Genomic DNA, 20,118 nt, shown 5'->3' with positions numbered 1-20,118 from the left:
AGATGGTTTGATGTATTAGAAAATTAAACCATATAACAAGTTAAGGGATTTTGTTATTTTAATTAGGGGTGGGTTTGGTACGGTTACCGTACCAAAACACCTATGCCAATTACCGTACCAAATTTTTGGTTTGACAAAATCTTTTACCACTACTGCACCAAACTTTCGATATACCAAATTTCGATATGTCAAGTAGTTTGGTTGGTATGGTATGGTAATCATAATTGTCATTTTGTTTTGAGCCACTTTTCTTGGCCAACATTTTATTTTATTTTTCAACCCTATTCAAGGGCAAGACCTTTTTTTGTGCCTCTATCTCATATAAGGTAGCCTAAACTCATCAATCATTCATTATTCACATTTGTACATGTATAATAAGTCAAATGACGCATCAAGATTCATGATGAAAATTAATGTTACAATCCAAATAGAAGTTACAAACCAAATCAAATAGAAGTTAAGTTTACAATCCAAATAGAAATTAAATTTTCAAACCAAATAAAAATTGGAGGCATTGACCTTATTAGTAGCATTTAGAACAAGAATTGAAGTTGAATACCATTTATATTATTAAAATATATATAATATATTTTCGGTATGGTACGGTAATACCATCGGTAATGGTATCGAATACCAATACCGTACCACAAAATTTAGTTTCGGTACAATACCGTGCCATTATCGATTGGCACAAAATCGATATGGTACAGTTAACAATTTGGTTGGCACATTAATTTGGCAAAAAAAAATCCACCCCTAATTCTAATTAACTTTGACTTTTTTTTGTGAATATGCCCAATCGACAGGAAAAATTCGACATTGATTTGGTTTCCTTGGAAATTTTTTGTCAAAATCTAACTAGTTTGTTATGGTTTTGTAGTGAAACTCTTCCAATTTGGATTGCGTTTAGTCCTAATTAAAGATAAACCTAGGAAACTGTTCGCCGTCGGCTCTAGCCTTTGGCTTGGGAGCCGGTGGCAATCCCCGCCCCCCTCTCACCCCCCTAGAGGGCTGGCTACACCCTCCTATTTTCCTCCTTCACTCCCATGTCCTGTGCCCTTTCCCTCTTTCTTCCTTCCCATCCCCTCTGTCCTTTCCCTTTTACAACATGCCACCCCCTCTTCCTCCCCCTTTCCAGTCTTCTCCCCTCTTTTATTTCGATTTTTTTTTTATAGTTTTATCTTTGTTTTCTCTAAGCTTGGTCTCATCTGGCGTTTTTCACATGCTTTTACTGCTTTTTGTTATTTACTTTTCTTTCATCCCTCCTTATTAGCCGTGATATTCCATCATCACCCCATCATGTGCTCGGATCTACGGTCACTAATTCGAAATTAGATATCAAATCCACTTCCCTCTCTCACTTTCTCTCCCCCAACTGGCATGCCGGATCCCCATCGAGGCCATGTGTTTAGCACTTTGGCCATAGTAAAGGTATTTTACATACTCCCTTAGCCTCATTTCTATCCATATGGTACTTTCTTTGTGTATATTTGCAGGGGTTCATGAAAGGGATTTAAATTCGGTGTCTACTTTCCTAGTTTGAAGTTTGACTTCTTTCAAGGATGTGTCGGTGGTGGCAAGTAGGTTTATACTGCTTAAGGTTAGAGTTTTTTTGTTGTTTGTTTTTGTTACCTATGGGCCTAAGTATGTGTGTGTCTCCCGTTGTATCTTGCGCTAGAGCTCTCATTTTGCTTGAGTCTTTTACTTTATCTGTTGTTGTTTAGCTAGCTCTTTTTGGCCTTTGTATTGTTTTTTTCATTTTTCCTGTTGTTGGATGTCTTTTGGTCTCTCTCTTTCTTGTACTAGTTTTTATTTTTATTTTTTTAATGGAAGTAACTTTTTCAACAAAAGAAATACATATACGTGAAATTCTTTGAGTGCTTTGAAAATATTTCGACAATAAATTTGTTTTTCTTTCTTACAAATCAATTAATTATTTTTTACCATTTAAATTGATTGCACTTTAGCAAGTGGTCATCTACCATAGTGGTGGAGAGTAGCGTTATCCTTGCATCATACCGTGGTTTCAAACTCCGTCGGCTCTTTAATCTAACAAATTTATTATTTGACAAAATAATTTGAATCTATCGTTTGACAAAAAAATTTGATTGCACTTTAATTTATCGCCATTTAGTCTTTTTCTCTTTAAATGCTTGTGTCAGGGTTTCAAAAATCTCACATATAAGTCCAATCATTTCTCAAAGCCCAACTATAAAAGTGTAACAAGCCAAGCTTAAATTCATGCAAAAGTGTAAAAAACATATAATATATAAATTGGACATTTGTATAATCATGCTAAACCCATGCAAATTCATACATATTTATCACACCAAACTTTGTTACAATGCTAACGTTGTAAATAAATCACACCAACCATGCTACATGTTAAAGTGGGCCCAAGCCACATCTTGGGGCTTGCCAAATGGATTGTAGTGTGGATGGTTGTCGAAGTTTACTGGCCTTACGTGGAACGAGGTTGTGGAAGACGTTTGGATGCTTGGAGCACCAAAATTCCAACCCATAATCTTTGGCTTCACGTGGGCAAGTTTAAGAGAGAACAAACCAAGTTTTCTCTTTACCTTACAAACCAAATAGGACACTTATGAGACAACCAAACTCAAAGCTGGACCGCCTACAAGATCACGTTCAAATATAGAGCTGCGCGCCTCATTAATGGAGAGAAAAGGAACACTTCCCTTCCAAGATTGCACAGAAAAACAAGAAAGGAAAACAAGGAGGAGTTTTGCCAAAGATAGAGTCTGTGTACTGACGTTGGAAGAAGACGCTATGGGCAGTGTGTTCAACCCAATCGTCACAAGGCTAGTAACATTCTTCAATGTTACACCAAAGACAAATGCTATAGATGTGCCCATGGAAGAAGAAGAGAAGACTTAGCCAAAATAGGAAGAAATAAGGAAACTAAGGGATTCCCTAGGTGAAACCGGAAAGGATCCCTACACCAATAAAATGAAAAAGAACGCAACAAGGAGGAGGAACGATGACAACAAGCACAAGGGCAAAAATGCACCAAGCAGAGCAAGTTTTCTCTACGTGCAGGAAACCCTAGTTCTTGAAGGATAAGCTTTCCTTTCATTTTGGATTTCCTCATAAGCTTCCTTAGTCTTTGTAAAACTGCCAAAGAACTAGAAATCCTAGATTAGCTATCTTTAAACCATGCATGCACGCATAGTCGCTCTCTCACACTAAAACAATGAACTTTTAGCTTTCACGCTACGCTTCATTCAGGCAAGTTACAATTTACATAATCATGTAATCATTGCTAAATTGGAGTCATTGATGATGAAATTAGGGTTCCACCATAAAATCAATTGGCAATATGAGGAGTAGCCCAAGATCATATAATCACATAGCAAACCTTATCCCTCACCAATGTGGGACAACTCTCAACACGCTCCGGCACGTGTGACGGATTTTTAAGCCTACACGTGGACAATAACTGGGTGACGTGGAGTGCGTGTGGCCATTAAGCTTCACACGCGAACAACCTTGCTTTTATACCATGATGAAATTGAGATTCCACCATAAAACTAATTGGTAATATGGGGAGTATCCCAATATCATATAAGCACATAACAAATCTTATCCCTTACCAATGTGGAACAACTCTCAACAATTAATTTAACTGAAATACTTCTAAGACGTGCTAATTCTTTAAAGTATTTTAAGACTAGTGCTAGAAACCAACCAGGAGAGTAGAAAGTTTCTATCGTGGTCCATACACAACTCGGCAAAAAGGTCCCCGACAGCTTGCAATAGGAGCATTGTAAATTGATTACTTATCATTTCGATTCATACATCTGTTTGTCTAGGTTGATGTGATTTCTCATCAATTCAGTGATTACGTCATCCCCAAATCCATATCACATTCGCCAAAGACTTCACGTCCGTCAAAGACAACATGCTTCACATCCGTCAGAGACAAACATACTTCAGTTTCACAGGAACAACACACTTACGCTCGTTCAAAAATTGTTGTGCTCAAGGCATTGAGAAACCTCGACCATTATGCATTCCTTTCTTAATCGCAATTGTATTGAAAAAAAATCAAATTTAAACACAATCACAAGAATTAAAAAAAGAAAAAAAAAAGAAAAAAACTTTACCCACTCAGCTTATGGCTACAAATTGGCACGTCTGCAAATTTAGTCTCAAGCCCGCATATTTTATTTTATTTTTTTCCTATTTTTATTTTTTCGAAACTTGTGGTGTTGTCTTAACAGGAAAAGAATCATCGTAAGCATCTTAGAGATTCCGTGATCTTATCCGTTCATCGTATATTGTACGGTCAGTTTTTATTAAGTATTATTCATATTTAATTTTAAATTTTAAATCTTGAATTAATTATTGACCGCATGATATATGATCGACAGATGAAATCACAAAATCTCTAGAATCATTAAGAAAAGAATCTGGCGAGGATGATTTTTCGTGTGAAGAAACCAATAGGAGAACATCGTACTACCAACCACCACTGTTCATTGCATTTGACTCTGCTACAGACAGTCGATGTAATAAACGGCGGTGAGTTCTTCGTACATTCTACTTTTAACTCGTTCGATTCAAACTCAAAACAGTCTACAACTGGTCACCACTTTTAACTCATCGCTGAAACCTCTCTCAAACCTCAGTTCAAGCTCTCTTCACTGATTGGTTCAAGTCCTCGTGTTCGATCTTGAAAAGGTATATACGCTTCCAAAAATCTATGTTTTTTCTTTGATATGGGGTCTGTATTTGGAATTTGGATTAATTTACTCTTCATGTTTGGACTTTGGATCAATTAGTGTTATAACTCCTTGTTCAACTTTCTAAGAAAATTTCCACAACTTGGTAAACATCAAGATTGGATCTTTTTGGAGTTTCTGGGTTCAGTTTACATTCAGTCACAAGTTTTGGGTTTCGAGATATATCCCTGAATAGGCATCGAGTGATTGCCGTTAGTTGGTCTATTGGGCATTATGGGAATCTCGAGATACCATCTGTTTGGTTGGTGAGAAAATGGAGGAGTGTGAAAGAAACTGTGAGTGTTAAAACCTTTCCATTGTTTTCGGTGCTAGTGGTGGAAAAAGCCTCTGGTAAACCAACAAGTTGCATCAGACTTGGTTATCGGAATTTTTTGTTTCCTAATCTGTTCTTAGTCGCCAGCTGAGATATGCCAACTGTCTGCATATGGGGTTTGAGTTGATTTTTAGGATCGAAGCTTTTAGTTTCCGATTTTCTCTTGCTTTTTGTTAAAAATTAAATTGGATATTAGGGCATTGTGATTGAGTGTGGCAAGATGGATGGTTCAGAGTTGGGAGGTGGGTTTTTGTCTGGTCCTAGTGGGGGGATACTAGATCTTGAATCGCCGGTTCCTAGACGCCAAGAGATGCAGTTGGGTCATCAATTGTTAGGACATCAACATCACATGAATGTGATGGGGGGCGTTGCAGGCGATCGCCATCCCATTGGGCTTGTGGAAGTGAAAGGGTCAATCCCAAAAGTTGGTTCGATTATTGGCAAAGGGAAGGCTGTTGCTTCATTTAATGCCAATAACGGTTACAACTTAAGTGATGAAGATGAACAAAATTATACAGATGATGAGAGCATTGAAGGTGCCAAGGGAAAAAAGGGATGTCCGTGGCAGCGAATGAAGTGGACTGATAATGTGGTCAGGCTTCTTATAGATGTTGTTGCTTGCGTGGGTGATGATGGTTCTGTTGAAGGCAGTGAGGGGTTTAAGAGGAAATCTGGGATATTACAGAAGAAGGGTAAGTGGAAGACTGTGTCGAAAATAATGATTAGTAAAGGTTGTCATGTCTCTCCTCAGCAGTGTGAAGACAAGTTTAATGACTTGAACAAAAGGTATAAGAGGTTGAACGATATTCTCGGGAGAGGAACTAGTTGTAGAGTGGTAGAGAACCCTGCTCTTATGGATGCAATGCCCCACCTCTCTGCCAAGGTGAAGGATGACGTTAGGAAGATACTGAGCTCAAAACACTTGTTTTATAAAGAAATGTGTGCTTATCATAATGGACAGAGGATACCTGACTGCCAAGATCTCGATCCCCATGGTTATTCTCTACCTCTTGGGAGGTGCTCTAAAGACAATAATGGATCCGCAGAAGAAGAAGCTGAAGAAAACCATGATAGTGAAGATGATGAATTAGACAATGAAGATGATAATGATGCCGATAACGATAGGGAGAGAATGCGAAGAATGGGTGAGAGGAAGAGGGTTAGGGAAGAAGATGGCCATTTGTGGCCGCAATATGTTCTTCTCGATAGTTTTCAAGTTGAAATGGGTGAGATTTTTCAAGACCCAACGAAGTCTTTATGGGAGCGAAGAGATTGGATCAAGAAACAGAAGCAGCAACTCCAAGAGCAAAGAGTCAGCTTCCAGGCTGAAGCTTTGGAGATTGAGAAGCAGAGGTATAGATGGCTAAGATATTGTAGCAAGAAAGACAGGGAACTGGAGAGGTTGAGACTAGAGAATCAGAGAATGAAATTAGTGAACGAGAGAAGGGTGCTGCAATTGAGACAGAAGGAACTGGAAATAGATTTGAGGAGGTCAGAAGCTTCCTTAGAGCCTTCCTCGCTTGGGCTAGGAAGAGACCATATTGATTTGGGAAGGCACTAATAGCTTCAGAGTGCAAGTGCTGTCTGTGTGAGCACTACCTGGATCATGAGAGACATCCCGTGCTTAGTCAATACTCTGCAAGAAGACCTTTGAAGCTCTCTAACCTTGTGAGATCTCTCTCGCCCTTTTGTTTAGTTTTATGGAAAAATACTAAAACCCCTATCCATCGAGTTTAGTTTTTGAATAACAGAGATTTTTGTGGATGTAGGCTGCGGTCCTGTAAAGATGTAAGTTAGTATTGTATTGTTCTACTTGTTTAAGGCATGTAGTAGGTGTTATATATTGATTTGGTTTAGTCTTCAAACTGTCATTGTTGCTAATCATCTTACCGTCTCAATAAAAAACTTGTTAATTTGAGTTATGGAAATGAAGGTGAATGATGCTGTCCTCACGTAAAGTATAGGTCTTTCAGCATCCTTTTTGGTTGTGGTCTGATTCTTTTGGTCTTTACCTCAACAAAATCCGTAGAAGATCATAGGCTTAGCTCTTATTTCTCGTACATAGTAATTCTGTATAAGTTGCAGTTTTACATTGATTTCTTTCATGGTCTAGTTACAAGTAACTATTTGGAGATTTCTGATGGAATCAACGTGTTACATACCGCTGTCAAATGGTGGGAATGTTTAGATGACTTACTAGAAGTTTTTCTACTTTGCTTGGTACCTTGACATTGTAGTGTAAAATACTGCACTCTTCTTCTTATTTATGTTTTTATATTTTAATTTTTTTTATTTTAAAATTTTAAAATTTGAGCTGAAAAGGACCATCGTCATGCAAATTATAAAGGATTGTAGCTGAAGGCCACTTAGGATTCAGTGACTGTGCTGTTGTACTTATTAACAACTGCACAGTTTGGAAGATTTATGGAAGATTAAAGTGCTTCCTCGAGTTCCTGATGAGAGAATATTTGTAGCTGGCATATCACCTCGAATGGCCTATGTTCAGTGTGCATGGACTTTGGTACTATGAATTACAGGATGAAAAATAATGAAGTTACCGCTCTTGGTTTTGAAAAAAATTCGCGATGGCCAAAGGGAGAGCAGCTGGACACTTTTCATTCACTAGCTAGCGTTACTTGTGGGAGATTTGAAAAGCAAGGTGTGTGTTTTTGTTCAATGATGTGCCGCAAGAGCCAAAGAGAGTAATTTAGATAATCGGAGAGGCATTTGAGGTTTATAGGACTGCACGGCCATCGGCTTTCTTGAGACATGAGGCTCCACATATTAATGCTACTAATGAGTTTTGGTGCCCTGCTGATAGAATTTTGTTAAGGTGAATTCTGATGGTGCTTGGTGTGGTTCTTTGGAGAGTGCTGGCTTCGGAGTAGCGATTCGAGATGAGTTAGGTATTTTCAGAGGAGGTGCTGCTATTGAAGGCTTGAATCTTGCTGCAAGTTTGGGGTTCTCCAACCTTATAACATGCTTAGCACGGTGAAATAATTACGGGTGCTTGGGAACTCTTTCGTCTCTTGTTGACAAAGACACAAGCAGCACGTATTTGAGGATTTCCAACGGAAATGGACGAGACGTGAAGCTAATGGTGTGCCTCACTGCATCGTTGGTTGGTTTGAGGTTGGGTTTATGAAGTGCACAATGTCCGTCTATTTATTCGATTTACAATTTAACAAGTACTTCATTTTCGATTTGAATGATTTGTGTGAACAATCTTTGATAGTCCTTGAAAATAGGTAAATGACTTAGATGGACTTGGTACAACGTCACAGGAGTGCTTGGCCTAATAACACAATGTCGTAGCTAGATTAATACATGACATTTTGTGATTGAACTGGGACGCTACTGTGGTGGTGTAGCCAATTCATGTAAATTGCTCTCCTCAAAATAGACAAGCTACAAGGGTCGTATATTCCGTACCAATTTTCACATATGGTGTGTATTTGATAATTTATGTCCTTTAAAAGGCCACTCTGAAGTGTGATTCATCTCATTTGAGAGTGTTCTTAAGAGGGCTATAATCACTTTGTGAAAAAAAAAAACACTTTCAATGCGTTTATTTGTGTAACCTCTTCCCAAGTATTTGGACTCTTAAAAAATTACTCTAAACAGGAGGACTTACATAATACAAGTATAATGTCATCATGATGTCTCATGCCAATGGTATAACGGCACATGTAAGTTTCTTCATTTTTTATTTGAATGATTTGTGTGAACAATCTTTGATAGTTCCTGAAAATAGGTAAATGACTTAGATGGACTTGGTACAACGTCACAGTAGCGCTTGGCCTAATAACACAATGTCGTAGCTAGATTAATACATGACATTTTGTGATTGAACTGGGACGCTACTGTGGTGCTGTAGCCAATTCATGTAAATTGCTCTCCTCAAAATAGACAAGCTACAAGGGTCGTATATTCCGTACCAATTTTCACATATGGTGTGTATTTGATAATTTATGTCCTTTAAAAGGTCACTCTGAAGTGTGATTCATCTCATTTGAGAGTGTTCTTAAGAGGGCTATAATCACTTTGTGAAAAAAAAAACACTTTCAATGCGTTTATTTGTGTAACCTCTTCCCAAGTATTTGACTCTTAAAAAATTACTCTAAACAGGAGGACTTACATAATACAAGTACATTGTTATCGTGATGTTCCATGTCAATGGTATAACGGCACGTGTAAATTTCTATCTACATGACGTTGTATTATTGGTACATGATGTCACGGCTCCTGCCAAGTAAGTTGCTCTTCCCAAACTGACCCTAAAAATAGTTGATTCAAATTATGAAATATTACAAACTGGATCCCACATGTAATTTTCAAGTTAAGGTTCTCAACTTAGATCCTCGCTAGATTTTTTGGGTTCGATAATAAAGGTTTTATGAATCAATCACTAAATTAGGTTACAAGTGTACTTGTCTCGATAACTAAATGAGGCCAGCAACTAGTACGAAGGTTTAGTAGTATTCATTTTTACTTTATAAGTGAGAGATTTTAAATTCAACTAGCATATGATGTTGAGGAGGTATAACATTTGTGTCAAGTTCAAAATCGAGTTATTGATTGGCCATGTGTGATCCAATCTCTCCTCTCCTTAGATCATCTCCAAAGGAGAGGGCTCAAGATCCAAAAGCCAAACAATATCCTGATTTGCCTAAAAATTCTTCTCAAACTGATGACTAGACTATAATTTTATGGAGCCTACCAGACCATTATTTGGCCAAAGAGGCATCAGGCTAGCCAAACATAACCCTCCTCTTAGCCTTTTTTTTTTTTTTTTGGGGCACAACTCCTCAAATACAATAATTAATTCAAATCTAACGACTTGATTTAAAAACATTTAAAGGTAGTTTAAATAAATTAACCAATAAATTTAAAATATAAAACTTAAAACTAATAAATTATTGTGGGGTGTATGCTTAGCCCTTTCGGTTGGAAACAGTATACGAGTATGGCCTGATACTATTCATTTAAAAATAATTTTTTGCATGGTTATAATTCTAGACGAGGCTATATTTAGCTCTTTTGGTTAGAGATGACCTAAATTGCTCATTGCATATTACTTATTTGTTTATTCAGGGATGAGGATCCTATCCGGATTCTTTTTTTGAGGATCACTTGATCGTGTTCGTTCATCATAGCAGAAATGGTTTCTCTTGGATTATGAATTAGAATCTGCAGAGAAACGGGGAGAAAGAAGGAGCTGAAAAAATGGCGGGGAAGAAAGGAGGCTCCAAGTTGAACGTTGCAATCGTTCATCCCGATCTGGGTATCGGTAACTTCTTCTTCTCCTTTCCTTCTGTTGTTTTTGTGAAGGAGTTTTTGGGATTGAGATTTTTATGTTGTGAATGTGATGGGTAGGTGGAGCTGAAAGACTGATCGTGGACGCGGCTGTCGAACTTGCATCCCATGGCCATGAAGTTCGCGTTTTCACTTCCCACCACGATAAAAATCGATGCTTCCGTTTCTGGTGTGTGTGCACATAAAATAGTATGCATTGTTTTAGGGAGATATAATTTCACACCAGGTAGTCCTGGTGTGTGTAATCTATGAGAAACATGATTAAAAATACAGGCATAAATCATTTGTCTGGAAACATCCCGTTGTCATTGGCAAGCCTTAATTTCTTAAAATATTTCAATGTGTCGTACAATAATCTTGAAGGACCAAGCCCAACAAGCACTCAACTCCAAAGTTGCAATGCTTCTACGTTTGAGGGGAATACAAAACTATGTGGTGCTCCACTTCCGAATGAGTGTCTACCAATAAAGGGCATTGATGCAGATAGTAAGAACAACCAAGGTGTGGACAATGAGCATGAATTTCTATGATTGTATATTTTCACCGCACTAGGTTTCATTGTACGATTTTGGGGAGTGTTTGGTTCTTTAATTGTTAAGAAGACATGGAGATATGCATATTTTAAATTGTTAGACAATGTACAAGATAGGCACTATGTGATGATTAAAATGCGTATGACCATGATAAAAGGAAGGCTTAGAGGAGACTAGATTGTACTTTTCATTGTACACTGAAGACTACAAGAATACGTATATTTCTGATGTTTACTCTATGTAAAAATTAATACTAATGTCACTTGAAAGGGTGATTCTGTCAATGGTGCGTGCTTGGGGCATTGATCTATATTTTGAATATCCCTAGTCTTGTGTATGTTGAAATATTATGTCATTCAAGACCCGCAGATGTCATTCTCAACATGCTTTCCTGTGTGTGGGGAAAGTTTATGGTTTAAGGTTTAAGGTTTAAGGTGTGGGCCAGGAAGGTTCTTGGAGTTGTTAGGTTCATTTCGGATTGATAGATACATTTAAAGTAGTTGTTCATTTTGGCTTGATAGATATGTTTAAAAGGTCAAAATGAAATTAAATTCCTAACTCTGTGAAAATAAGGATGGTGAAATTTAAGCAGAAGTATTATGATTGACGTGATACTACTGTACAATATAATGTAAATAGAATAATACAAAATATTTGTAACCAGACATGAATATTAGAAACTATAACTACGTCTTTTTACAAGACACGTGGCCTAATTAGCATCAACATCTTACTATCACGAAGCATTAGTGTAAAATATCGTGCACATATGCAATAAATCATATCCCAATAATGCCCATGAAGCCTTCGAATTCTGGGAGTTTGAAACCCACGCAACACAATTGGCATTCTCATGATTGTACTTGCCAAACAAGAAGGAAATTTCATACTCGTTCTTGAATATCTAGTTCGTGAACTCAATGGGCTTTTCAAATTGTCAAGAGCATCATCTTCAAATTGAAATGTAAAAATCATATTTTCAGGAAATGTAGATGTGAATCTACACCAGTGAGAATGATGTAAATTTACAATCTCATTTACTTTTCTTTTCTTGATTGGCAAGATTCATCTCCTAAAGATGTAAATTTGAGGAAAACAATCATATTTGCATTTTACATTCCCTTAAAACTTGCCTAGCGAAGAACTTTCCAGTCAACAAAAAATGTAAAACGGTCATTTCAAAGCACGAAAATGCTACTAGCTAAGATATTTCGTAAACACAACCTAATTGTTGAATCAAACCAAGAACCAACCAAACTAAATTCGAAGAATCACTTTAATCCCATACCAATTTGTAAGGAAAAAAAAAGGAAGTTTTAATGAAAAGTTCACGGTACTGTTCACTTTAACGAAAAACCATATTTTTACACTAAAAAGTCAATCCTGATACTATTCACTTTACCCTTTATTTTGTCCTTATCATTAAAACTCAATGTTTTCAAGCTCTTTTCATTAGTTTCCTAAAAAATAATTTCATGCCAAATGCAGAACTTTCCTAAAAAAGTGGTGCATCCAATACTCACCAAGTCCACTCATTCATCTCTCCCAAACAAACATTTAATTTTTACCATATCAACGGCTGTAGATTATCTTCCAAATCACTGGGCCACTAGGGAAATATTGTAGAACTCTTTGCTTAAAAGAAGCAAAAATAAAAAATCATTCTTCTATTGGCAAAAAATTTAAATAAAAAAAAATTCAGAGGCCATAAGCATAAGAGGGAGTGTTCATTTCGGTTTCAAACCCTTGTGAGTGTCATTGGCCTTCCCACCATATCTCCTCCTTAACCTCTCCTCCTTTCCCCTTCCGCTTCCCAAGCTCAAAGGGTAACCCCTCTCTCTCTCTCTGTGACCTAATATTTTTTATGTGGTGTTTATGTTGTTGACCTTGTATGTTGCTTAACTTTCGGAGTTCACATATTTTGTTGTATTTTCATTTTTGTTATAAACCATCATCAAAACGGTTTTTTCAGATCTCTGTTTTTTATTTTGGATCGCATAAATCTACCACTCTTCCCCTTCCTCTCTCTGCATCGCATACATCAACTGGTGTAAACGGTATATCTATTTTGTTGAATGTATCTTTGGTTCTTGTTTAGGGTTAGGGTAGCGATTTTTGCACTCCATTTCGTCGACTGTTTGTGCTCTTTCGGTGGTTTAATGCATTCTCATTTGGTTAACTCAATTACCAAGCACAAAAATAAGCTGGATCAGGACTCAGAAGTGCCAATCTATCAAAATAGTAGTCTAAATATTTGGCACCCTTTGTGATCCACGTTTGGTCGATTGCTTTCATTGGTTTTGAACCTTTTTTTGCTTACTCCTATCATTTTATGTGAAGCGTGGATTTGTTTATTTATTTTTTCTTTTTTCTTAACGATATAGTTTTCCTTTCACTCGCTTTCTACTCATTCCTTTTACCATATAATTAAGCTTATCATAATGTTTAGAAGTTCATATTCAGTTAGTGACTCAGTGTTACCAAATTTTTTTTGTTTTTTGGGAAATTGGCTGAAGTGATCATACAAATCCCGGTTGCTTGGTTATTCCGATTGCTGATATGATCAAAATTAAATACTGATGACATATTGATTGAACAATAGTCATTCCAACATTTGAGATCTGTAAAATGATCATTTCAACCAATATCTTTATTCATTTATTTATTTATTTATGAGTTTAAATGGTCTATTAGGGAAATGTATTAAAACTTTAAGCAACGAATTCCCATATGATCTTGCTAACTTCAAGCTGGAAATGTTGAGTTTACGTTGTTTTTATAACTTTGGAATGCAACAGATGGATTGTGATAGCTTTAGAGTTATCGAGAAGCAATTTGTCAGCTGGTTCCTTTTATTCTTACGTGATTAACATTGTTCAACAGTTGAAAACTGTTTCGGTCATATATTTTCAAAATTTTTAACTTAGGGTTCATTGTTGTTGCTGATCTGTTAATCCCTTGGAGTTTCTGTTATAATTTGTTTGATCACTTGTATAATTTTTATTTGTTGCTGTCTGGAAACATCGAATTCTATATTTTGCATGACATTGTCAAACTGTTGGAATCGTAGTGGATATTTTCCCTTGGCCTTCTTTCTGATTACAAGATCGGATGAGTTTGCAGGTGTTTGATTCTTTTCTAAGTAATGGCTGATAGGCGCCAGCACCCAACTATCACGGAAAAGTTTTCTGGTCATGAGCTACATCTGAGTTCCAGCCACTATGGGGTTATCCAGAGGCCTTCTATCAATCAAAGGCGCTTTTCATATGGAAGTTATTCAAATGCAGCATTGCAATATCCCATGAACCAAGCATGTCGAGCTAATGATCCGTTGGTGGGTTCACGTGCCTTGCCTGTGTGTATCGAAGCCCCAAAGGAGAAAGGATTTTCGGGCTTTGCAATTGATTTTCTAATGGGTGGCGTTTCTGCTGCTGTATCCAAGACTGCTGCTGCTCCAATTGAGCGTGTAAAGCTCTTAATTCAAAATCAGGATGAGATGATCAAGGCTGGCAGGCTTTCTGAACCCTACAAGGGAATTGGAGATTGTTTTAGCCGAACAATGAAAGACTGAGGGGATGGTAGCATTGTGGAGAGGAAACACAGCAAATGTCATCCGTTACTTCCCAACTCAGGTAACTACGTCCATCTTTTTATCGCACTCTATCTCTTTTATCTGTGAGTCTTACAGCAGTGTGCTTACGTTGTTTTCCCTTTGTTCAGGCCTTAAACTTTGCGTTTAAAGATTACTTCAAAAGCCTGTTCAATTTCAGAAAGGACAAGGATGGCTACTGGAAATGGTTTGCCGGTAACTTGGCATCTGGAGGTGCTGCTGGTGCCTCTTCTCTATTCTTTGTCTACTCTTTGGATTATGCTCGTACCCGTCTTGCAAATGATTCCAAGGCTGCAAAGAAGGGAGGAGAGAGGCAATTCAATGGCCTGGTTGATGTCTACAAAAAGACTCTCAAGTCAGATGGCATTGCTGGCCTTTACCGTGGCTTCAACATTTCTTGTGTCGGAATCATTGTGTACCGTGGTCTGTACTTTGGAATGTATGATTCTTTGAAGCCTGTGATCCTCACTGGAAAGTTGCAGGTAAGTGGATTGCTTGTGCACTAAGTCATATTTCCACTGTCCATATACACAAACTAATGGGGATTATCTCACATTTTTTTGGAAATTTCAGGATAGTTTCTTTGCTAGCTTTGGTCTTGGTTGGGTTATCACCAACGGTGCTGGACTTGCATCTTACCCAATTGACACTGTCCGTAGAAGGATGATGATGACATCTGGTGAAGCCGTCAAGTACAAGAGCTCGCTCGACGCTTTCTCTCAAATCCTTAAGAACGAGGGTGCGAAGTCTCTCTTCAAGGGTGCTGGTGCTAATATTCTTCGTGCAGTTGCTGGTGCGGGTGTGCTTGCAGGTTACGACAAGCTTCAGGTGCTAGTGTTCGGAAAGAAGTATGGTTCTGGTGGAGCTTAAGTAAAACTGAACGGACAACGGCACCCCCAGATAGCTACAGATATTGATGAAAGAAAACATCATTTCATATCTTGAGTTATATTTTAAAATTTTGGAATTAATTAATGGGATTCTCACTGAATAACCTAGTTTAGAGGATTTCGTCTCCCTAAACACCATATTCTGGGAGTTTTGTTCGCATTATCCTGGCTATAAGAGCTGTTGCAACCTCCTACTGTTAAATGTTTAGGCTTAATTATATGTATTAATGTTGGTATCTGAGGCTGTGTTTCATATGCTGTCATAATCTTCTCTCTCGCTCTTTGTTTCTTGAATGTTTTGATGGCATCAGTCCACGTTAAACATACACATTTAACAATGCTGAACTCTCCTTACCTCTACAGTGGCAGAAAACAATCATGTCTACGTACCTTGCTGCAAGTTCAGTCCATATCAATTCCCTCCCCTAACAATTAACTACCTATAACCCACTATCTAAACCCTGTGGTGACTAGTAACGGGGAAGCAATTAGAACTATATATGACAAGGGTAGTGCTCTCCACCCATCCCTTTTTATCTTTTACACACTCCTCTCAATTTCCGACCGTCGGCTCAAATGAATTGAAGAGGTTCAACAAGGATATGTGAGAAGTAAAAATGAGTGAATAGCACCACATAATGCAATAATCATAGGAAGCGTCTTTGCTTTCTACCATGGTGGTCATGGCAAAGTACTAAGAACTGTTATTTATTTTATTTTAAGGCTTTTAACCAAAATGGTTCATGAATCATGAGATTAGCTTAACTCCTCACTTTGGTCCTGATGTTTAATATAACCATGTATTTAAACTAAGGAAGTGGGCCGGTCAGAATAAACTGGTTCGAATTTTCCTTCGATAAGAATTGAACCTAAAACCTCTCACTTACAAGTGAAGAGGAATACCACTAGACAATAATATACTAAGTGGCGCTTAGAAGTATAGTTAAGTTAAACTATATATGTACTACCTTTAGAATGAGATTGCATATAAGGGTACCAAAAAATGCAATGTTATAGTGTTTGATACTGAGTAAAATGATCAAAAAGGGCATAATATTGGATGTGATGTTAATTTAAATGTTTGGCAAATAAAGGTCCATTTGTCTTGTTAACTCAATCAAACAATCATATATATGTTTCGACTGAGGGTGTGATTTATCTCTGACGATAAACTCATAAACAATGCCATTCACCTCTATTGAGCTACAACCAGGACTCTTCTCTACTCCTCGCTCCTTCATCAAATTCTGTATCTTCTCTGCTTTTTCCCACATATGTGATTCCCTATATATTTTACCAAGCAAAATATAAATTCCGCCGTCAAGAGGGTCTAACTCAAGAAGCTTGGAAGCTGCTCTTTCTCCGATCAAAACGTTTTTATGAACATAACAAGCAAAGAACAATGCACCCCAGACCCCAGCATCCGCCTTCATTGGCATGCTATTGATAAGCTCTTCTGCTTCACGCAAAAGTCCAGCCCTACCTAGAAGGTCCACCATGCAAGAGTAATGCTTAACTTTGGGGCAAAGATTGAATTTCGATTTCATTAACGAAATGTACTTACGACCTTCTTCAACCAAACCTCCATGGCAACAAGCTGATAACACCCCAAGAAAGGTGATCTCGTCTGGCTCCAATCCCGTTTTGATCATCTCTGCAAAGTAAGCTATGGCATCATGTGCATGTCCGTTATGGGCAAGACCACAAATAATAGCTGTCCAAGTCAGAGAGTTTCTTCCTGGCATGTCCCAGAAAACCTTGAGAGCCTCTGTGATGTTCCCACATTTAGCATACATGTCAACAAGGGCAGTCCCCAATGCAACATTTAACGAAAGAGCCTGTTTCTCAATATAATGATGAATCCATATTCCGACCTCAAGTGCTCCAATTTGTGAGCATGCGGATAAGCAGCCAACCATGGTTATTTCATTAGGACGTATATTTCTCGCTTGCATTTCATGAAACAGAGCCAGAGCTTCTTTCCCATGCTTGGCTTGGACATAGCCGCTAATCATTGCATTCCATGGCACGACATTCTTCTCCGGAATCTCATACAAAAGCCTGCGAGCAATTTCCAGAAACCCGTATTTGGCATATCCAAATATCATTGTAGTCCATGAGACAATAGTTTTCTTTTTCATATTGTCAAATAAAGCTCGAGCAACCTCAAGATTCCCACACTTCACATACATGTCCATAAGCACATTAGCAAGAGGAATAGTCAAACTTAGTCCATTTTCTTCAATCAACCAATGAAATTGTCTCCCGATACTCAAATCTTCAAGTTGAGCACACGAAGAAACCACCCCAATCATTGTAACTTCATCCGGCATCACTCCTTCCACCTCCATTTCCCGATAAATCCTCAACGCCTCGCATGCCAACCCACATCGGACATACCCATTAATCAAAGAATTCCAAGAAACCAAATCTCTCACACAACTTTCATCAAACACCTTCTGTGCAGCCTCCAATTCTCTGCACGAAACAAGCATATGAATCACAGCATTGTGAACAAACATATCCAAATACAAACCCAAATGCATCACATGCCCAAGAACCTCACCACCCACAAAACTTAACGATAAATTAGCACAAACTTTCATCAATAACGGGTAAGTATAATTATCCGGTCTCGACCCACCATTCCTCAACATTTTCTTATACAATACAATCGCTTCCCTCGGATTTTTGCTCTCCGAATAGCCTCTAATGGCCGCATTCCACGAGAACGCATTTGGGTGCTGCACATTGCATAAAACCCTGATACAATAATCAAGATTTCGAGACTCTGAAAGCGCACAAAAGGCGATAAGGCGGCTCGAAGCGAACCCATCGGAGATTAAGCCGGTAAGGATCATCTGGGATTGGATTTGCTTCAGCTGGGACATGGATTTGCATGTTTCGAACAGGGAGAGTAGTGGGTTTGTTCGAACTGAAGTGTGGGTTGTGTTCCAACTGGTGGGTTTGTCTTTGTGGGGTGAGAGGGAGCGAGTGTGGAAGAGAGAGAAGAGGGGACGTTGTAGGGGATTTGGGACTGAAGTTGAAACTTCACACCAAAAATTACCAACAAGCTTAAACATTACAAATCAGCTCCAATTAAGCATAAATTCTTCACAGGTAAAAAATGAAATGAAAGAAAACGGAAATTGAGGGTTGGAAATTGTGGTGGGTAGTGTGTGTCGTGAAAAAATTGGGGGCTGCTGGTTCGCCTTTCCGGAGGTTTGGCGGGAGACGCATGCCCATTATGGCAACGGGATCGGGAACCACATTTTTGTAAGTATATCACCCTCTATGTTTTGATTGTCAATTTCATTACAATAAATAAGATTTAAATTATGATTGATAATCTTAATTGGTTTCCTTTGTTTATTTATTTATTTTGTAGGCTTTTATGATGCAGAAGAAGAACGAATATCTCACCAACCTCTTCCAGCATCAACTGAACGTGCCTATGAAGGCGCTAAGATATGATCCAAAGGTGTCTCTACAGTTGCTAATGGACGGGGTTGGGCAATGGAAGGCAAGAAACTTTGCGGCCTAGGAGATGGAGCTAGTGTGCCAAAAGAAAGAAGGTGAGCACCTACAAGAAGACGCGGCGCACTGACATAAGTGTTGCGCGCGACCGAAAATTAGTACGCATGTACTTCATTGCCGTATCCTAATGCTTGTTAGCTTCTGGCAATAGGATTCCCTAGCTCTCGGCCGACCTTCAGGCTATCTCCAATCGAATGAGAGCCAAAGAGCTATGTTTAACCCTGTAGCCCTGCAAAAATTATATTTTAATGAACAATATCATGCCATATTTTATACCATTTCCAACCGAAGGGGCCAAAAGGCCATAGGCCAAACATAGCCCTTTGACAAAAAACCGTCTCCAACCAAGAATGTCAAAGGGGCATAGGCCAAAAATAATTTATTATTTTAATTGAATTAATATGGTTAATTATTAAACTATCATATTAAAATAAGATTTTCGGACATATTGGAAGATTATTGAAAGAGGTGGTCATTTGAAAATTATTGAAAAAATTATAGGAAAGATTATTGGAAGAGGTAAGATGGTATAGAATGGGGAAAAGTATGTGAGAAATGGTGTAGGAATGACTTAAGTATTTATAGGAAAATAATTCGACCAAAAAAAAAAGGTGGGCTGGGCTTACGAGCTAGCCATTTCCACCTGGCTAAAACCACCAAATCAGGCCACCGAGCTAGCCATTTCCACGTGTTAGGCCCCACCTGATGTGGTGGTTTTGGCCAGATGGGGCTTGACACGCCCCAATCCTGATGTCCTGAGGGACATCGAGATGGCCACATGCTGACCAACACCTGAGGGTGACCCAAACCATTTCATGAATGCATATGCCGAGAACATGTAGAACATGCACATAAATTTCGAGCGTAACTACGCCAAGTAATATTCAAATATAAGTCTTACAAAATACAATAATAATATTCAACTGCCAACGATGAATCTAATGGTAATGCATGACATGTTTAGAGCATACAACTAATCCAGAGTACAAGCGAAAGGTAAAATAGAGAGGTGCTATTACAATATATGTCAAAGCAAAAGGATGATAAGATATCACTGATAGGGGAATGCCTCATATTGTGGATCATAGGCCTCGTTCTCGTATCGCGGATCGTAGGCATCGTTTCTATGTCCTGAAGGGGGCGCAAAACGAGCATG

The 20,118-nt window shown here is 38.2% G+C and overlaps 2 protein-coding genes and 1 pseudogene across 2 annotated transcripts; 2 read left to right on the top strand and 1 right to left on the bottom strand.

Annotated features, from left to right (window-relative positions):
* Positions 1–4,493: 4,493 nt before the first annotated feature.
* On the top strand, positions 4,494–6,998 carry LOC103963911. The gene has a single exon (XM_009376790.3). It carries the CDS (start codon positions 5,297–5,299, stop codon positions 6,635–6,637), a length of 1,341 nt encoding a protein of 446 aa, XP_009375065.2. The 5' UTR covers positions 4,494–5,296; the 3' UTR covers positions 6,638–6,998.
* Positions 6,999–12,408: 5,410 nt separating this feature from the next.
* Positions 12,409–15,678, top strand: LOC103963909 (annotated as a pseudogene).
* A 783-nt stretch (positions 15,679–16,461) lies between these two features.
* On the bottom strand, positions 16,462–18,704 carry LOC103963910 (pentatricopeptide repeat-containing protein At2g22410, mitochondrial). Its single transcript, XM_009376789.3, has one exon. It carries the CDS (start codon positions 18,506–18,508, stop codon positions 16,499–16,501), a length of 2,010 nt encoding a protein of 669 aa, XP_009375064.3. The 5' UTR covers positions 18,509–18,704; the 3' UTR covers positions 16,462–16,498.
* Between the last annotated feature and the right edge of the window lie 1,414 nt (positions 18,705–20,118).

Source organism: the organism of the source record quoted next, unplaced genomic scaffold, assembly GCF_019419815.1.
Source record: "Pyrus x bretschneideri cultivar Hongxiangsu unplaced genomic scaffold, Pyrus_bretschneideri_v1 Contig31, whole genome shotgun sequence".
Lineage (NCBI taxonomy): Eukaryota > Viridiplantae > Streptophyta > Magnoliopsida > Rosales > Rosaceae > Pyrus > Pyrus x bretschneideri.
This window is presented reverse-complemented; position numbering and strand designations above follow the sequence as displayed.

What these genes read in the sequence shown, in the direction of transcription:
- LOC103963911 (XM_009376790.3), top strand. Translation starts at nt 5,297, where the DNA reads ATGGATGGTTCAGAGTTGGGAGGTGGGTTTTTGTCTGGTCCTAGTGGG.
- LOC103963910 (XM_009376789.3), bottom strand. Translation starts at nt 18,508, where the DNA reads ATGTTTAAGCTTGTTGGTAATTTTTGGTGTGAAGTTTCAACTTCAGTC.